The sequence below is a fragment of the Penicillium vulpinum genome (genome assembly GCF_028829585.1).
Source record: "Penicillium vulpinum strain IBT 29486 chromosome Unknown utg000003l_segment0_segment0, whole genome shotgun sequence".
Classification (NCBI taxonomy): domain Eukaryota; kingdom Fungi; phylum Ascomycota; class Eurotiomycetes; order Eurotiales; family Aspergillaceae; genus Penicillium; species Penicillium vulpinum.
In genome coordinates, this window is record NW_026643243.1 from 157,634 (window position 1) to 175,091 (window position 17,458).

General features: G+C 45.8%; 5 protein-coding genes across 5 annotated transcripts; 2 read left to right on the forward strand and 3 right to left on the reverse strand.

Annotated features, from left to right (window-relative positions):
* Positions 1-1,471: 1,471 nt before the first annotated feature.
* On the reverse strand, positions 1,472-3,114 carry N7479_005167 (glycoside hydrolase family 32 protein; the record flags this gene model as incomplete). Its single annotated transcript, XM_057252864.1, has 2 exons — positions 1,472-2,668; positions 2,728-3,114. The coding sequence occupies 2 exons, from the start codon at positions 3,112-3,114 to the stop codon at positions 1,472-1,474; spliced, it is 1,584 nt and encodes a 527-aa protein (XP_057106726.1).
* Positions 3,115-6,460: 3,346 nt separating this feature from the next.
* Positions 6,461-7,245, forward strand: N7479_005168 (DUF3237 domain-containing protein; the record flags this gene model as incomplete). The annotated part of the gene is made up of 5 exons (XM_057252865.1): positions 6,461-6,542; positions 6,630-6,664; positions 6,715-6,851; positions 6,916-7,034; positions 7,088-7,245. The coding sequence occupies 5 exons, from the start codon at positions 6,461-6,463 to the stop codon at positions 7,243-7,245; spliced, it is 531 nt and encodes a 176-aa protein (XP_057106727.1).
* Positions 7,246-8,525: 1,280 nt separating this feature from the next.
* On the reverse strand, positions 8,526-10,202 carry N7479_005169 (FAD-dependent oxidoreductase; the record flags this gene model as incomplete). Its single annotated transcript, XM_057252866.1, has 4 exons — positions 8,526-9,038; positions 9,094-9,461; positions 9,521-9,792; positions 9,880-10,202. The coding sequence occupies 4 exons, from the start codon at positions 10,200-10,202 to the stop codon at positions 8,526-8,528; spliced, it is 1,476 nt and encodes a 491-aa protein (XP_057106728.1).
* Positions 10,203-13,456: 3,254 nt separating this feature from the next.
* N7479_005170 (Zn(II)2Cys6 transcription factor domain-containing protein) lies at positions 13,457-14,506 on the forward strand (the record flags this gene model as incomplete). The annotated part of the gene is made up of 2 exons (XM_057252867.1): positions 13,457-13,628; positions 13,689-14,506. 2 exons carry the CDS (start codon positions 13,457-13,459, stop codon positions 14,504-14,506), a joined length of 990 nt encoding a protein of 329 aa, XP_057106729.1.
* A 1,588-nt stretch (positions 14,507-16,094) lies between these two features.
* N7479_005171 (Short-chain dehydrogenase/reductase SDR) lies at positions 16,095-17,245 on the reverse strand (the record flags this gene model as incomplete). The annotated part of the gene is made up of 4 exons (XM_057252868.1): positions 16,095-16,237; positions 16,297-16,410; positions 16,461-16,647; positions 16,706-17,245. 4 exons carry the CDS (start codon positions 17,243-17,245, stop codon positions 16,095-16,097), a joined length of 984 nt encoding a protein of 327 aa, XP_057106730.1.
* Positions 17,246-17,458: the final 213 nt, after the last annotated feature.

Genomic DNA, 17,458 nt, shown 5'->3' on the forward strand with positions numbered 1-17,458 from the left:
CTTCTAAGTGTGGTCCTTTCCTAACTTCTTCTTTGCTTTCTCTAGTTTCCCTTCGTTTAGGGTATACCCTTCTGGCCGAATCGCTTCGTTTAGGAGCCAGTAAGTAGCAACTTTATACTTCGGGTGTGAGCTACTATAAGGGCAGTGTCTCTTCTCAAACGGAAGCTTCTCTTACTTTGTTTCCGGTTTCGCCTTTTAGTGACCTTGCTAGGTCGAGAAAGCGCCTTTTAGAGGAGTGGTTAATAACACCACCTGTGCTCCTATCTCGCGATTTATCGCGCGGAATGATTCAAGGAGATCTCGGGTATCGTACACCTTCTTTTCTATCACTATTTCCTGGTATTTACCTTGCCACTATATAGGTAGAACTTCTTTCACAGCGTGTAGGAAGTCCCTATTGGTATCTCCGTCCTTAATACCAAGACTAACCGCTTACTCCCTTAGCGAGTTCTACTTTTGGAGCCACTTGTCGATATCTCTAGTCGGCTTCTGTATTGCAAACACTTTCCAACTTATTCGGATTTCCTCCTTATACGCGGTCGATCGAGTGAACCGAGACTTCAGATATATAAGTCTATTATACGGTGTACGATATATGATCAGTGCGAGGTGGTGTACTGGGTCAAGATAGGTAAGGATATATTCATTTATATCACTCAGTCCCTTTGCTTGCTTCTCCTATCGAGTATAGCTTATTTTATATACGTCTGCTTGGTCTCTCTATTTCCTTCGATCTGTTTCGGTGCCCTCTTCAGGATATTCTGGTTATACCGGTTCCTTTAGAGTATCAGGTCGTTCAGTTGACGGGGTATCCGGGTTGCAGTGATCCCAGACATTTTTTTGCATTGCGTATAGCTGCACCTTCGCAAACCAGGTGAGCCATTGCGGTGTATCCTTCAGTTTATCGCCCTTTATGGCGGAGAGAATCGATGCTGTTTCTATTGCTGGATACTGTGTTGTTTTGATGTGAAACAAGGGATGACTTTCTGCGGAGTGGCTTCGTGGAGGTTTATAAGACAGTTTCTAGCAAGTTGCTAGGTACTATATGCCGATATAGTAGTCTTATTCAGTGCGAACCGGGCTCATAACTGTCCGACTACTCCGTATGGTGGAAATGTATGGGTCCAATGAATGGTATTCAACTCTCCGTATTGCTGTATTGACTTCCTGGCAATTTATACTGTCCTGATTACATAAGAAATATTACTGCATACTTAGGATTAATAAATCCTCCGGTATCCTGGTGTATCTGCGCCGACAGAAATTGGGTGTCTGAGGCACCAAAACTTGTGGCCTAAGGCCATTACAAGCTTGAAAGTGAGTATTTCCGGAATAGGAAAGTGGATCAATAATTAAAAGATCTGACCAACCACAAGCGTTGTTTTGAACCCTATGTCCTTTGGTTCCATGGTTTTCGGTAAGAGTCACTCTGATGTGCTGAACTCATCTGCTTGATCTGAAGCCTGACGTCCTAGGTTACTCTATCTATCGAGACAAGCCGCGCCTCAGTTGAATTTCCCTCTGGGAAGATCTGAGCCGTCAAAGAAACCTCTCCTTCACCACCCAAGACTTCAACGCTGGACCAATCGACAAAGATCTGCAAGTTGATAGGCTTATCCGCGCGTGATGGCAGTGATCCGTGATACAAGCTTGCAAAGGTCTTGTCGAAAGATACATCTCTCGAATTTCGCCTATCCATGAATACCTCTTTGCTGGTAAAGTTGTACCCGATGAGTGCTTCTTGCTTGAGGTCAGAGCTAGTACGGACAGCTATCGCAAACGTCGATGCCAGAGAATCATCGTAGTCGTGATCGGAAAAGCTCAAATCGATATTGAATGCTCTGCCTGGGGGTTCAAGGCGGGTTGATCCTTTCGGTACAGATTTCCAGGAATGTTTGAAGGTCTGGTGGTTGACAAGGTTGACGACCCTCCGCCAGTTCTGTTGCGGTTGTTGAAGTAAAATCACCTCTTTTTCAACTTTCTTCAGAGACAACTGACAGGGAACAGACATGGCGCTTCGCCAAGCGCTTGTGGGGATCACCTCGCCATACTGCCAATTATTCATCCACGCGATCTGGACTACGTCTCCATCGGGAAGTCCGTTATAACTGGTGGCAGCATAAAAGTCCGGACCCCAATCCATCCAGTTTGCAGAATTATTACCTGGATGGATGCTAGCAGAATCCGGCTTGAAAGTGGTTCCCTTGAAGTCGCCAATGAAGTATTGCGTGCCTGATCCGACCGTGCCAGGTGGTCCACCAGGATTGAGTCCTAAAACTATTACCCATTTCTTAGCTGATGGGTCTCCTTTGATGGGCAATTCAAACATATTGGGACATTCCCACACGCCACCGACAGCATTATATGGTCCGAACTCGCTGGCTAAAGACCACTCTTTGAGATTATCAGAACTCCATATTAAGATTTTGTGGAGTGATGCCAAAACTGTGACGGAGATCCATTTCTGTGTATCGCCATGCCAGAACACAAAGGGATCCCGGAAGTTCTCGAATTCTGCTGCATAAGGAGATGGTGGGTTGTGAATCACGGGGTTCTCGGCATCATATCTTGTCCAAGTCTCGCCCTCATCAAGGCTATAGGCGATTGACTGAGATTGCTGCTCTGCACGGACATACTTCCCGCTTGGCAGTTCTTGGGAGATAGGATACTTCATGAGAAACAGGTGTTAGTCTCCATGACTGATTAAGTGAAAATAGTGATGCATACCGAAGAAGTATACATGGCGACCAAAGGAATCTTTCCCTCGACTCCGAATCCACTAGTGTTGTTCACATCTGCTACCGCACTTCCTGTGAAATACATCTTGGTGACATTTTCGGGATATCCGCGAGCAAGGAGAGCAACAGGCCGCTCATCCCAGTGGGTCAAATCCCTACTCGTTGCATGACCCCACGACATATTCCCCCATTCAATACCAGCGGGATTGTACTGGAAGAAAAGATGATAGGTGCTATTGTGATATAACAGTCCGTTGGGATCATTCATCCAGTTCTTGGCAGGGGAGAAATGGTATTGAGGACGATATGGTTCGGTATAGTTTAGGCCGAATGCCGTCCCGGCGAGAAGACTAAGGGCCGGAAAGAAAATATTCATCTTGGAATTTGAAGAAGCTCTGCAAAGAAAATCTATTTTATTTCATGAGAAGAATTCATACGAAATTTATATCTGAGAAAATTCCTTATCCCACACATGTTATAGTTCTTGGCATACCCCATGGGGATTCCACTTACTCTATAAAACTTCGGGGAAATATATACTAGGGATTCAGCTCGGCGCAGACTCGCAAAAACGCCGAGTAGATCTACAAGGTTGCTCAAATGGAAAGGCTCGCTTGTATAATCAGATAATTTTCAACCTCTATCAACTCGCCAACCTAAGAGAGACCCCAAAGTGCTATATTATTTCTTTAGAGAATCAGTTATTAGTTCCTTTCATACCATTGCGTATACTCTCCAGGATTTATCTTTATTTTTCCTATTCCATATTTATCCTAAGTATATATCCCCTTAGATAATGTCTGAGTATCTTACAATCAGACAGCCAAAGAAGAAATGCGCCAATAGGTGAAAGGATGATGGCCTTATATCCTAGACTAATGCCCTTAGGTCCCAAATATGTCAACAAGGGAGCTAAAAGAAGGTTAGCCAGGCAATAGACTTCCGACTCGGAAAAGGGTCCAAGGTCTCGCGAAATTGGTATAAATTACATGTACTACTAACCAACTATGTAACTAACTAACTAGTAATTAGTTAACGTAATCCACTACCGAGTGACGCACACTACCGAGTGACGCACCCCCTCCCAAAACGCGTCAATTAATATAACCCTCTCTCTTCAACCACCCACTATGCCACCAATTCGTTCTCGATCGTCTAAAGATTCAACCGAGCAAGAGGGTAGGATCTTATTAGCTATCCAAGATTTTAAGAATGAAAAATTCTCTTCAATTCGTGAAGCTGCGCGCTGTTTTAAAGTGCCTGAGGCTACCCTCCGCCGCCGCCTCCGGGGTGTTCAAAACCGCGCGATTTTACGCGCTAACTCACATAAACTGACTGAGCTTGAAGAGCAATCTCTTGAAAAATGGATACTCTCTATGGATCTACGTGGAGCAGCCCCCCGGCCTGCTACTGTACGAGAAATGGCGAATCTTCTTCTTGAAAAGCGCGGATCTAGCCCGGTTCTTTCGGTTGGCGAAAATTGGGTTACAAAATTTGTTAAACGACGTCCTCTTCTCTCCTCTCGTTTCTCGAAACGTTATAACTACGAGCGTGCGAAATGTGAGGATCCAAAAATTATAAAGGAGTGGTTTGATCTTATTCAAAAAACTATCCTACAATTTGGGATCGATCCGGATGACGTTTATAACTTTGATGAGACGGGTTTTGCGATGGGATTAACGGCGACTGCGAAGGTTATTACGAGAAGCGAATACTACGGTCGGCGAGCACTTTTACAACCTGGAAATCGTGAATGGGTGACGGCTATTGAGTGTATAAATGCTACTGGTTGGGCCCTTCCACCGTGTGTGATTTTTAAAGGCAAAGTCTTTATTGAATCCTGGTTTGACGGCCTCCCGGACGATTGGCGATTTGAGGTTAGTCCTAATGGATGGACCTCTGATGAAATTGGACTTCGCTGGTTAAAAAAGCTCTTTATTCCTACCACTTCTATACGTATGAAGGGGGTATATCGGCTTTTGATACTTGACGGCCACGGAAGTCATTTAACCCCGAAGTTCGATGAAATCTGTGAAGAAAACAAAATTATACCGATCTGTATGCCTCCGCATTCCTCTCACCTTTTACAGCCTTTGGATATAGGCTGTTTTGCGGTGTTAAAACGCTCGTACGGCCGGCTGGTTGAAGCAAAAATGCGGGTTGGGATAAATCATATTGATAAACTTGATTTCCTCGAAGCATACCCTCTCGCACGAATTGAAGCTTTTAAATCAGAGACTATTAAAAACAGCTTCGGAGCAGCTGGTTTAGTCCCTTTTACACCGGAGAGAGTGATTTCGAGGCTTGATATTCGTCTTCGAACCCCTACCCCCCCTTCTAGCCGGGGTAGTGATTGGGATCCAAAAACACCTTCGAACTATGTGCAATTGCAAAAGCAAGCCTCCTCAATAAAAGCACTACTTCGTACGAGATCAAGGAGCCCCCTAGCCCGCTCAATTCCGCTATCAACCAGGTTTTAAAAGCCTGCCAGATCACGATGCATTCCGCCGCACTACTAGAGAAAGAAGTGAGCGATTTACGCGCTGAAAACGAGAAGAAAAAGCAAAAGCGAACCCGATCTACAAGGACGATAGTCCACGAAGGGGATCTCTCAGTTCAGGATGTTCGTGAGCTACGTTCAGAGCCATTTGAGGCTCAAGTAGCGCGTATCAACAACTATCGTGAGCAGGTTTCGGAAGGTTTAAGGCCGCCCCCCCAGGCTGGACGAGCATGTGGAATATGTAGGAAGCCAGGACATAGGAGAGAGACATGTCCAGATAGATGATGATTTTAGTTTATTTAATTTAATGGCGTTTTGGTTGAGATAAATGCATTTGAATTCAGGAAGTTGGGTGGGGGTGCGTCACTCGGTAGTGTGCGTCACTCGGTAGTGGATTACGTTAACTAACTACATAGTTACCAGAACAGGATGACATAATAGAATACAACAAGGATTTCAAAACCAAACAGTGGTATTTGGCTGAAAACAAGGGCTTCCTACTGAGGCACATTCCACCGCTTGACCTGTGATCTGTAATTATGTATAAAGAGATCTGAGGCACCAGTGAACGCCTCAGGTTGTAAAAGTAATTTATTCTTTACACATTTCTTCTGAGTCCTTGAACCCTCGAACTTTTATTTACCTCATTGTCTACGGAGTAGACTGATGGCAACCAAACTGGTGGTATGCATCGCATTATATGCTGGAATTGAGCACTGTAGTTATCGCTCTAGCTCATTCATTATATGGGGTACCCAATTGGTGGTCTCTGAATATACAGATGGTACCAACGTGGGAGGATCCTATAATCAATAACTGATCTATAATATTATTTTGGAGGCTATTAACAGTCGACAACTTGGAATGGCAAAAAAAGACCGCTTACCGAGGGTGAAGGACCGGTTCTCCCGGCCCTTTCAATGATGATGCGCAAGTTCGCCCATTTTATGGCCCGAAGGCATAGCGCTCCTGCATATGTATCCTGCCCCGGGCAAAAGACTCCGGGAATCACTAATTGGGCCTTACCTTCGGTCCGGCATGGATGGAATGTTTATGCCGATTGCTCTATTCCTGATATCCTACCAACCCCCACTGTTCTCTCAGGTTCAAATAAGGATGGCTGTTATAAAAGAATGTATCTATCCGCGAATAGAGAGCCCAAGACAGAGATACAGCTTTCAATCGTGATTCATATCAGTACCACCCCGCCAATTTGAGCAGAATGAGTCCTCCTGTTATCAACTTCCCCAGCTTGCAGCCGGCAATCGTATGGAAGGTCCATGCTGGAGCTGTTCACCCCGTTGGTATGCAGACAAAATTTCCCCCAGATACACCACAAAAATAATGAAAAGACCCTCGTCGCTGATCCATACGTCTTCCCATCCCTCTAGGTCAACATCACAGTGGATCAACTATGATACATTTTGTAAGTCGGTATGAATCCTGTGGAACAATAAATGGCTAATTATAAGGAAGGAAACCCCTACGGGCATTATTGAGACAGTTGAGGGATTTGAGCCGAAGTTTACAGCCAAGGTTGTGTTTGGGGCTGACTGGCTCGAGTTTGATCCTGATCAGAAACACGCACGGATCAACATGAAGGCCATTGCGACGTACGTTCCTTTGAATCCCATAGAATCGGTTTATTTACCTTCACCTCTGACATTTGCACTCCAGAACCGAGGAGGGAAAGGATGTCAGTTTTGGATACACTGGGGTTATAGATCTCAACGAGCCCGTGATGAAAATCTTCAACCAGACGCCAGACTCCGTGGGCGTGCCATTTGGATTTAGCAGTGAGTTTTGCCAACTTCAATTAGAGTGGTGATGCTAATTTTGTATTTTTTAGCCGGGGCACACGTATTCTTTAGCGGTGATCCCAGTCTTAAGGAGCTAGAAAATATGACACTGGTTGGCAACGGCCGAATGCTGGTCGATGAGGAGACGCGCCTGATAACAGTGGAGTCTCGGATCTCGAAGGTAGTTGCTGCAACCGGATTTGATTAGTCTGTACCTATCTGAGTCCGAATATACCTCTTGATCACAAAGGAAAAGCTATTTCCATCTTGGGGGGGGGGACGGGGGATTCTCGGTCAATTTTGCCCGAAACTGAGCTAATGAGCGCGTAATAACTCCCTTGTAACCCGGGCTTTTGTTAGCCGCGGCGACTGGGCGGAAGAGGCCATTAAGCCTTCCTGTCTCTTTTATATAACGGATCAGTATGTGAGCCTCGAGTCAATCATCTTCTACGTCGGCCAAAATGTCGAGATATTACATTGAAATACCGGGTGAAAGTATCATACCTGAAGCACCAGACATCGAATACTTTACCATACAAAAGCGTATATTACCATTAGTCATCGTCCACACAGCCCTGGAGATTCCAAGGTTCCAACCAAGGTTGGAAGGTTGTGAAAAACCTCCAGGGCTTGGAACGCGGATTTTGTCATTTTAGTTCAGACTTACTGTATGTATGTAAGTATGTATGCATATATTACTATATAGTAATGTTGACATTACCATACCTTGCTTTACACATTGATTTCTGGCACAACATCGACACGGAGAACGAGAATGACCCACGACCAGTACCACAGCCGCAGAGCTGGCCCTAATTTTTTGGGTGTGGAAATATATAACAAGTGACTTCCCTATGGTCAATCCAAGACAAGCAACATCTTGATAGCTGTTTCTCTGGCCAAAAAATAGGCTCCAAGGGCCTCATGGCGTATAATTCGCATGCAGGAGTTGTTTTCAGCACCATCCTTGCGAGAGACGTCGACTGGACTATTGACCTCCCCAAATTGCGTAACTATATATGCTAGATATGGACTAATCTTACTTGGCTAATTGTCCGCAGATGCTGTCGACATATTTCTAGGGAATGAAAAGTATTGGATGGACTTCAAACGCAAAGGTCACCAGGAAGGAGCAGCCACACATGTGTGTACTGCATTTGAAACTAACCTCCGAGGCGAGTGTGTGCTCCCTTGTTTGATGGGATGCAAATACTGATATCTTCTATCGAAGACCACAACGCTGCATATCTGCAGGATTTTCATGTAGCAGACCCTTGGACGGACACCGTAAGGCCCTGGGCTACGGACAAAGTAGAAGCTGAAAAATTGTCAAAGCTGAGTGAGAAGCTCAATGGGCAGGAATTTGGCTATTGACAGGATACATATTAGGGGCTTAGTATATTCTGGGATAAGAAGGGGCCCCTGGATTACCCACCACGAGAAGACATAATGGAGCTCCAATATATGTATATTTACAGACTTGCCACTTCAAATGACCAAGAGAGATTTAATGTGCCGTGCTGCGACAACGACGAAAGCAATTACCAGAACTGTACTCATCACCCGCAGGATACGAGACGACACAGCTTCGGGGTGTCTTTTAGCCTTCACCAGCGACCCGACCGGGTTCCCATATTTCCATTCAAGTTTTCCAGAGGCAAATTCTCCCAAATCCACATAGTTTAGTTTTGGGGCACCCCGAATGATTTCACCCAGATCATCCGCGATCGCTCGATCTGGCTGTAACGGAAGTACCCAATTGGCCAGGAACCAGTGAATAGGGGAGGACCATGCCTGAACCTTGGTAATCAAGCCAGAGTATTCCATTACCTGCTTCACCCGCCCCTGTCTTTCCGTCTGATATGCGGCAAATGCCTGAGTGAGGGTGGCGAGGCTAGGCTGTGCTCCACACTGTTTAACCATCATAGTTTGAATCTGGTTACATAGGGACACAACCGATTCCATGGCTGAGTTCCCCCCCAATGCAATGTTTGGTGTCATCTAAATGAGCGATGTGAGTTATTTATCTATCAAACACACAGAACGAACTTCTCACCTTGTGGACTGAGTCGCCAGCAAGTACAATTCGGCCATGATACCAATGCTCCAGTACACCCTCCTCTAGGGGAATCAAGGCACCACGATATCGACTTTTCCATAGCTCCCCGAAGACCGTTGTTTCAGATAAATGATGGTTTGCGACACTGGCAGCCAATGACTCCGCATCCGCATCGCTATACCGTTGCCGTTGGGGCCAGGAGGTTGGCTTGCTGAGACGGAAAAAGACGAAGAAAAAGACACGGTCAGGCTGGGAGAGAGTCAAAAATGAGTACTTAGAATCATGAACGACGGTCATATCTCGCTCTCCCAGCCCTGGGTCGGCTGGCGCCATCCCAATCAGGCATTTCCAGTGGGTTTTCATAGCTATAACCGTCGATTAGTACCAACGTATGTTATGAGAGAGAGAGAGATCTTCAGCCTACAGGTCTTTTCTTTTGCAGTTATAAGACCCGGTGAGATCTTTTTCGCATGCTCCCACATAGAACTGCGCGTCATGCTGTTCACCCCGTCACAACCAATAATTAAGTCTCCTGTTTCAATGGTGCCGTCGCTGAGCTTAACTTCAACGCCGCTGACAAACTGTTTTATTTCTTTAGCTGTGCATCCTGTGCGGATATGAGCCTTATCCGGCAGCTCGTTGTATAAAACCTGGAGAAATTGACGTCTTTCCAGGAGAAGGATGTCATGACCATGGCTGTAGAAAAATCACGATTCCCTCATGTTAGCATGGGATATTATGCAAATAAGCTACAAATGTGCCTATTTGGGGAAGAATGCATACTTTTCTTTGACATAGTGGAAAAACCCGTTGTTCATGATAGCCTTTCCATCGGGTCGACGAGACCACCATCGATCACATGGAACACACACTCGTTTTGCCGCCTCCAGAATACCGAGTTGGTGCAGAATGCGTACTCCATGGGGATAGATAGCGATACTAGCGCCCTCTTCAGGTGCAACTTCGGCACGTCTCTCAAGGACGACATGGTCGATGCCTGCCTTCTGGAGGCAGTGGGAGGCTAGCAGGCCAGCCACGCCACCACCTATTATGATGACTCTGAAAGGACGGCTGGTCGGCATGCTTACGCCTTGCACCTGGTGCATTGATCCAGGTGTGCTGTTTTATTTGCTATCTTTGTTTAATAGTTGGTTGCGTGATGGTCCTTTGAGTGGTCGAAGCGACAAGTATATACCTCCGAAATATTACTTACTTTAGAATATTTCAATAATATATCCAATCTAGACCTCTTGCACTCTAGCTCACGGGAACCAAGAGCCCCTAAGCACGGGAGATTTGACCCAAAGCGATACAAAATCCCCGTCTGTCGGTGTGCTCGGGCCGAACGGAGAAAAAGAGCCAGACTACGCGAGGACCAAAAGTAAACACGAAGATGAATTTCTTGTCTTCCTCAAGTAATCCTACGTACGGAAGAGATAAAGTAATTGCATTCACAGCAAGATTTCCGCAGAGCTCAATGCCCAACTTATCTGTCAGCCGGAAATATACTTCCCCGTACATTCGTTTATATCGAATACAGTAAACCCTATTCGTAACGATATATTTCAGATACAGGAAAAATATCATTTAAGCTGGCAGAAAATTCAAATACCTGAATTACTATGACAGGCCTCTTAATAAGCAATGTACCTAACCAACCTTGGTTGGGACCTGCCCAGGTGGAATCCCTTTTATGAAGCTTTTCATATAGTATAAAAGTATACATCACCATTTTGTAGAGTGGTTCACAGGTTTGAAGGTATTCCCACTATACAAAACCCCCAATTTCACCTGAATCTAGGCGTCGAAGCTTTCTACGATCGTACAAATTAGCATATTGTATAATATTGAAGCTATCCCCACCATACAAAACTCCCAATTCTATGTGAATTTAGGCCTTGAAGCCTTTTGCGACTATTATGTAAAACCAAGTATTATAACCGACCTGTATACTTATCCTCCACTACCACTAAATCCTAAGATAAAACTGTAAGGATTCGGACCGGGTTCGCTTCCGCATCCCTCTTATCGGTACACTTCCCTTCGGCTATCGCTTCGAGACACAATATAATCGCGGGAGGAAGATTAGACTTCAATAAAACCCGGACCCGCACCGGACCCAGTCCGGTTTCGGCTTCAAAACCTCCAAATAGGCCTATTTGGGGTTTTTCTTAAATACAAACATCCCCTGTATAAATACAAATACTGGCTGTTATATTGCAGAGTGTCGTTATATTGGGTAACTACGTTACAACTGTAGTATACAGGAGAAAATACGCCTAGAGCGTTCCACTCCTAGATATAGATTGTCCCAACTTCGACGTACAAATTAGAACAAATTAGAATGCGTCATTACTTATTATTAAAGTGGACATATTTTTAGCGTTGCCAAAGGCACTCTTGGCAAGGTGGGTACTGCCAAGAGCTACATACTACAAAGTACAAAGTAGTAGTAGTTATGTACATAAAAAGGCCTAGTGTCCCATGTCGCAATCTATCCCCCTTTTTACCTAAATATCCTCGTATAGAGCTTATATACGTATGCAAAATTTGTACCTTTACGTGTTCGGGATAGCCTTTATAACGAAAGCAAGTTCACTACAATATATAAGAGTGAGTATGTAATAATATTGAATATAAAATACCTATATTGTGAAAGGTACTGGCAAAAATGAGGTATGGCGCACTGGCGTCTACTAGAAACTGCCGTACCCCGCACTACTGAACTCAGTTTCAGTATTATGGACCTCCCGAGGTCGGAACAATAGTATCTTACCTAAGACAACCCGGTGTCCCCCCCACGGACAGGGGTCGGTCTTTTGGCATCTGCATGCAGCCACGTATTTCTCTGCGTTCTTCCAATTATCTCTCATGCCGATAATTGCTCCTAGATGCGGGGATGTGGGGCGTCCTAGATGCCATAACAGCAGGGTTCAAGACCTCGGGATTCTTTCCGGCTGATGTAATGGCATCGTAGATACCTAATATGGCGAAATTTGCGAATGTTTTAGTTGATATGTACCAATTAGAAGAGTCACGCCTTTTGAATTTGTATTGGTCAACTTTTGTAGTCGCAAAGCCCTAGCTATATAGGGTAATAGCGTACTTGGGGAATTGAAACTCAATTCCCCTTCTTACAATTTTGAAATTGTGGACCCTAGCTTGTCCCTGGCCCTTCCGAAACATGCAGGTCATGGTTCTACATAAGCACTAGCTGAGGACAGAATCCGTTACATGTCAGCCACTTGGCCTCCATGCTCTAATCAAGTTATCTAGAAGTGGCCAATTTCATGCTATGGATTTGCAGTTTCCTGCAATTATCTTATCTTACCTCGTATTCAGCAGACGATCCTAGCATCCACATCACCGCATTCGTAGTAGGACATATGTATGCATACTCCCATGCGCTCGGTGGCTTGATTATGCTCTAGCAAGGCTAGTACCAGAAGGCTGGGCCGTCAGCCCCGACCCGAGGGCTGTACTGGAATTGGCGATGTTCGAGGATCCGACCACCAGGCTCAAAATTCTTCGAGGCGCTGCAATAATGGATCTAAGCGGTCCCATAAATACAGAACATCATAAACGAATGAGTGACGATAGCTTATAGACTCTAGATTATTGTGGGGACAACATGCTATCGTCAGACGGAACCTAGTGATAGAAAGCCGGGACACTGGGTGGCAAAAGTCCTTCCCTATGTTGAATTAATCTACTCTGTATTCCGTATGTACTTGCTGTTTGAGGGGGCGTTCGGGCCATATCCCGAGGGTGATTTGGTACGGCGACAACAGTAGGCATCCAATATCGAAAAATGGAAAACCATATGTGAAAGGGTCAAGAGACTGTGTTCGATCGATTTTCAAAAGAAGCCGCTTCTAAGCTTTCTAAGTGACCTGCGAGCTGAGCAGGGGAACACTTCACTAGACTGAATATGTTGAATAGATGTAAGACATGGCATTTACTGTATACTCTAAGCCAAATTTGTTATGATTCGCTCTTCAATGCACATTCATAGCACTTTCCTACTTCGGCGCTTCAATGGTATTTTTTTAAACATTTGCCACACCCCTGCAACTGCATCTATGTAAGGAATCATCAACATATTGTAGAACAGGGGTATTCAGTAGAATAGATTAGAGTGGCGGGTCCCGCGGTTTTCCGACGGCCCCTTCCCCTCAATTGAAGAATGAGGTGACCTCATTCGTCTACATGTGTCCAAAAGCTGAGTGATAACCTGGGTGATAAGCCGACGAAACATTTATACATCTATTGCCAGCCGCCACCTAGCCAGCTGCGCCGGGCCCTGACACAGAACTTATTCAACTCACCCTGCCAACAATTCATGAATATGAATAGAAAAATGAGACATAAAGCCTGCAATCTCTGTCGGGAGCGCAAGGTGCGCTGTGATGGCGACCAGCCTGCTTGTGAGAAATGTCGTGGATCTGGTGATACTTGTGTGTATAGTCCTGTGAGCAAGCTCACCAAAGCCCACTTGGCTGAGACAATCGAAAGTCTACGCGATCGCATAGGTTCGTTGTGGCAGGTATACTGGGATGAGAATTCATCGACTAACAATGTGTTCGGTGTAGATAATGCCGAGACGTTCTTTGTCAAGCAACAAAAATCACATATGACCCCAATTGAACGGCCTGTATCGGAAATACAACCAGTGACAGCCGGAGATCCTCGCCCCTTCTCAGCACCTGCTCCTTCATCATCATCGATCGTCGGCTCTCTTGATCAGTATTTCCCCTCGCCACACCGGCCATATACACGAGAGTGCCTCGCCCCCTTGCGCGAGCTTCTGGATACCGATATATTTACCTGTGATCCAAGCCCCTCCCTAAACCTGGAGACCTGGATGCCCACTAAAGAGGAGAATCTCTTATTTCATCAGAGCAACAACTACCACGCCGGGCAGATGCCCACACTGCAGGAGATTCGTGCCATCAACTCCACTTCCTCCCCGTCTCTCTCCTCTCTCTACCAATCAGAATCGTGTGGGTGTGATCAGGCCAAAGAGGTGGGCCGCATTTTGCAGGAGCTGAAGAATTTCTCCTCTGCGATTTTCCACACGCAGGCAGAAATTGCAGGAATCTCGTCTGTGATTGCCGAATACTTGGCGTGGATACGCAATGTTCCCAGGGGGTCAAAGACTAGCCAGGAAGCAGCAGTACTGTCAACATTAGAGGCACGAGTTCGCGAGCTACATGAGATGGCTGACCAACAGCACTGGGCGGCGTGGCGGCGCATGCTAGAGAGGCTAGAGTTGCATGGGGATGCTTTGGGCGTGTTTGAGGCGGAAGCCCAGAAACGCTCCGCCAAAATTGCCCAGTACTACCAGTCAAATTATGACGCCCAAAAGACGATGAATGAACAGCGACCAGCATGGCCAATCCAAGATTAGAACCTTTCCCTTTTTCATATAACGACCCTTCTTCTTTCGCACCAAATGCCGCTGTTATATATCTTTATGTTTTGTCATCTATTTTATGATATTATTATGAATCCAACGGCGCAATCACATAAAATTGACGGAAAAAAAAAAATCCCACATACCTAGGTATTCGGGCAGAGCAAAGTCGAATACGTCACTCTGTTCGTCTAGGATCAGAATCGTCATATAAAATGTGGACGTGGTGGGGGCTATTCTTCCCGACAGGATTCGGATCCTTGAATATACATGCCTTGCTGCTGGAAAAACAATGCTTTTATTTGATGAACAATGGGGCCTAAATGCTGACATACATCCAGCCTCTAGAACTTCAAGTGCAGAGTGATGAAAGGGGAACAGAATGGGGAAGGTTGATCTGTTCGGTGGTGCCGAGTACAATTCTTTTTTTCAAGGCCGTGGTGAAACCGGATAGCAAAATACAAAAGATTTTCGCCTTCATGACTAACCGGTCTAAATTTTGTGATCCATGGTATGAGGGCTGGGCAGTTGATGCTTTCTCACATTCTGCGTCAGAGTGTCTCACATTCTAGCCCCAGCATCTGTAATAGCTGACAATTCTCAGTCCAGAGTCTGACAGCTGTGAAACTAGCCGAGCCATCAGCAGCGGCATAATGAGGGGCTCCAGTGATCAGGCCCCTAGGAAAGAAGTTCGCTTGGCATACAAACACTTCGCGGCCCTGGCATACATCCGGCATGAAGGGGGCTTATATCAAATCTTGAGCATCAAAAGTATCCGTGGGAAATGCAGCTTTACTGAGGTCGTTTATACATGAGGCCCGGTGGTAGCTCCTTGAATTTCAGCTGGTATGGGGGCTCCCCACTGTGGTCTGCTAGCAGATAGCGAATCTCCAGCTGCTCTGGTTTCCAGTGTGGAGCACTGGTTGAACTGGGTCAGGGATTGCTACTAAGCTAAGGTGAATAAACAAATGTCAGGTGCAGTCCTGGTTGGAGGATAGAGAAACCCTGAATTTGGAGTAGGTAGATGATCTAACCAGGGGATTTGAACCATGAGGGGGGCATATTGCACTAATGCAAGCAGAGGGACAATTCCGGTAGGCTACAGGAAGTGGCTCTCTTATTATTGCAGAAGCGCTAAAACTTGATCGATTTTATCATTTGTTGCATATTGTCCATAGTTGTATGACGTTCCGGTACGGAGTCGTAGTAGACTCCTACTCCTACTTCCTCCTTGTTTACGCAGTGTGCCTGCATGATCTCATCTACTCTGTATACTCTGTAGAATCAGAAATAGAGGATTTGAAGTATTGCGAGAGAAAATTGGCAACCTTTGAAGCTTCCGAATGAGCTTCAAAAACTGGAGGGTATCATACCCGAAAATATCAGACATCCAGTACTCTGCCATACAAATGTGTATATTGAAACAGCGGATTTTGTCATTTTCGTCCAGAGTTATGCACATATATGTATTCATTGATCTTTTACTTCACACCCTGAATTCTGTTGTTATCTATATTCATTGATCTTACCATACCTTGCAATACACCTTGATTTGTGTCATTTTCCATAGTACACTGCAGCCCTAGTATGAAAAATCCTCGCCCACCAGCTTCTCACTCAACCTCCAAAGTCTCTCCGCTTCAAAGCTACTGGTCACCCACGGCTTGACTGTATCAGACAATGGGTCTGCCACGTGGGAGTCGATAAGATAAGCGCCATTGTTAGCTATGTACAGAGTCAGTTTGTTAGTATACTCCTCTCCCATCTATTCCTATGTTACATACCTTTAAGAGCTGGATCAAACGCAGCATAGATATGAGTTGCAACACCCCGCTCCAACGGCTTAGTATCGAACTCTTTCCAGCCCTCCCGGTTACCAAACGCCCTGTCAGCGCTCCCTGTGGTAATGTTAGCGGCCGTGCATTTGATAGTCATCGCTGGTACTTACGAAGTCCATCCATATCCACACTCCAGTCGAGGTGGTTACTCAGATTTGTCCAGATGACACCTGGATGCAGGCTGAATGCGAGGAGGCCGTTTTTCAGGCCGAGCTTCTCCGCCAGGGAGATTGCGAACAATATGTTGGCTGTTTTGCTCTGGCCATAGGCGAACCACTTGTCGTAGCTCTTCCCTTCCTGGACGATATTTAAGTACGGGTGTCTCATAAAAAGTAAAATCCTATGCATCACTTACATCAAAATTGTAATCATCGAAGCGGAAAGGATTTAGACGATGACCATCGCTGCTAACCACGACGATCCGAGGACTCTTGGACGCCAAAATCTTCTTGATAATCAGATTTGTGAACAGAAACGGACCTAGATGGTTGGTTGCCAGGTGGGACTCAAATCCCTCCGGCGAGAGCTGATAATCAACTGCCATGATACCGGCATTGTTAACCATCACGTCGACGACTGGAATGTCATCCCAGGAATTCAACTGGGCAGCCGCATCACGCACACTACTCAGCGAACCCAGATCAACTTTGACCGTGCGGACCTTGACATCCGGGTATGCGGTCGTGATCTCAGTGGCAACTTGTTCGAGTTTGTCGGCGTTGCGGGCGGCCAGGATGAGACAGGCGGGTTTGGCTTTGGCGATGGATTGGACGAAGAAGCCCCCCAGGGAACCGGAAGAAACGCCGGTCGTCAGAACGACCTTGTCCTTGATAATATGTTCGTAATCATTGAGCAGCTCGTCTGCGGTGGTGTTTGTGTCGTACGGGGCTGGCATGATTGCGATGACGATGGTGATGGTAGGAGTTTCAAGCGCAGCGGGTAGGGGGTTAGTGGAAGAGAGAAACTAAAGAAAAAAGAGTTTCAAGCGGACAGGATATAAGAATCCACCCCCCTCCTCTTCCCTATCCCTGTACAGAGTACGGAGTACAAAGTGAGCTGATTCCTAGTACGAGCAATGATGTTGTACCGATGTAGTTGGTGGAAATAC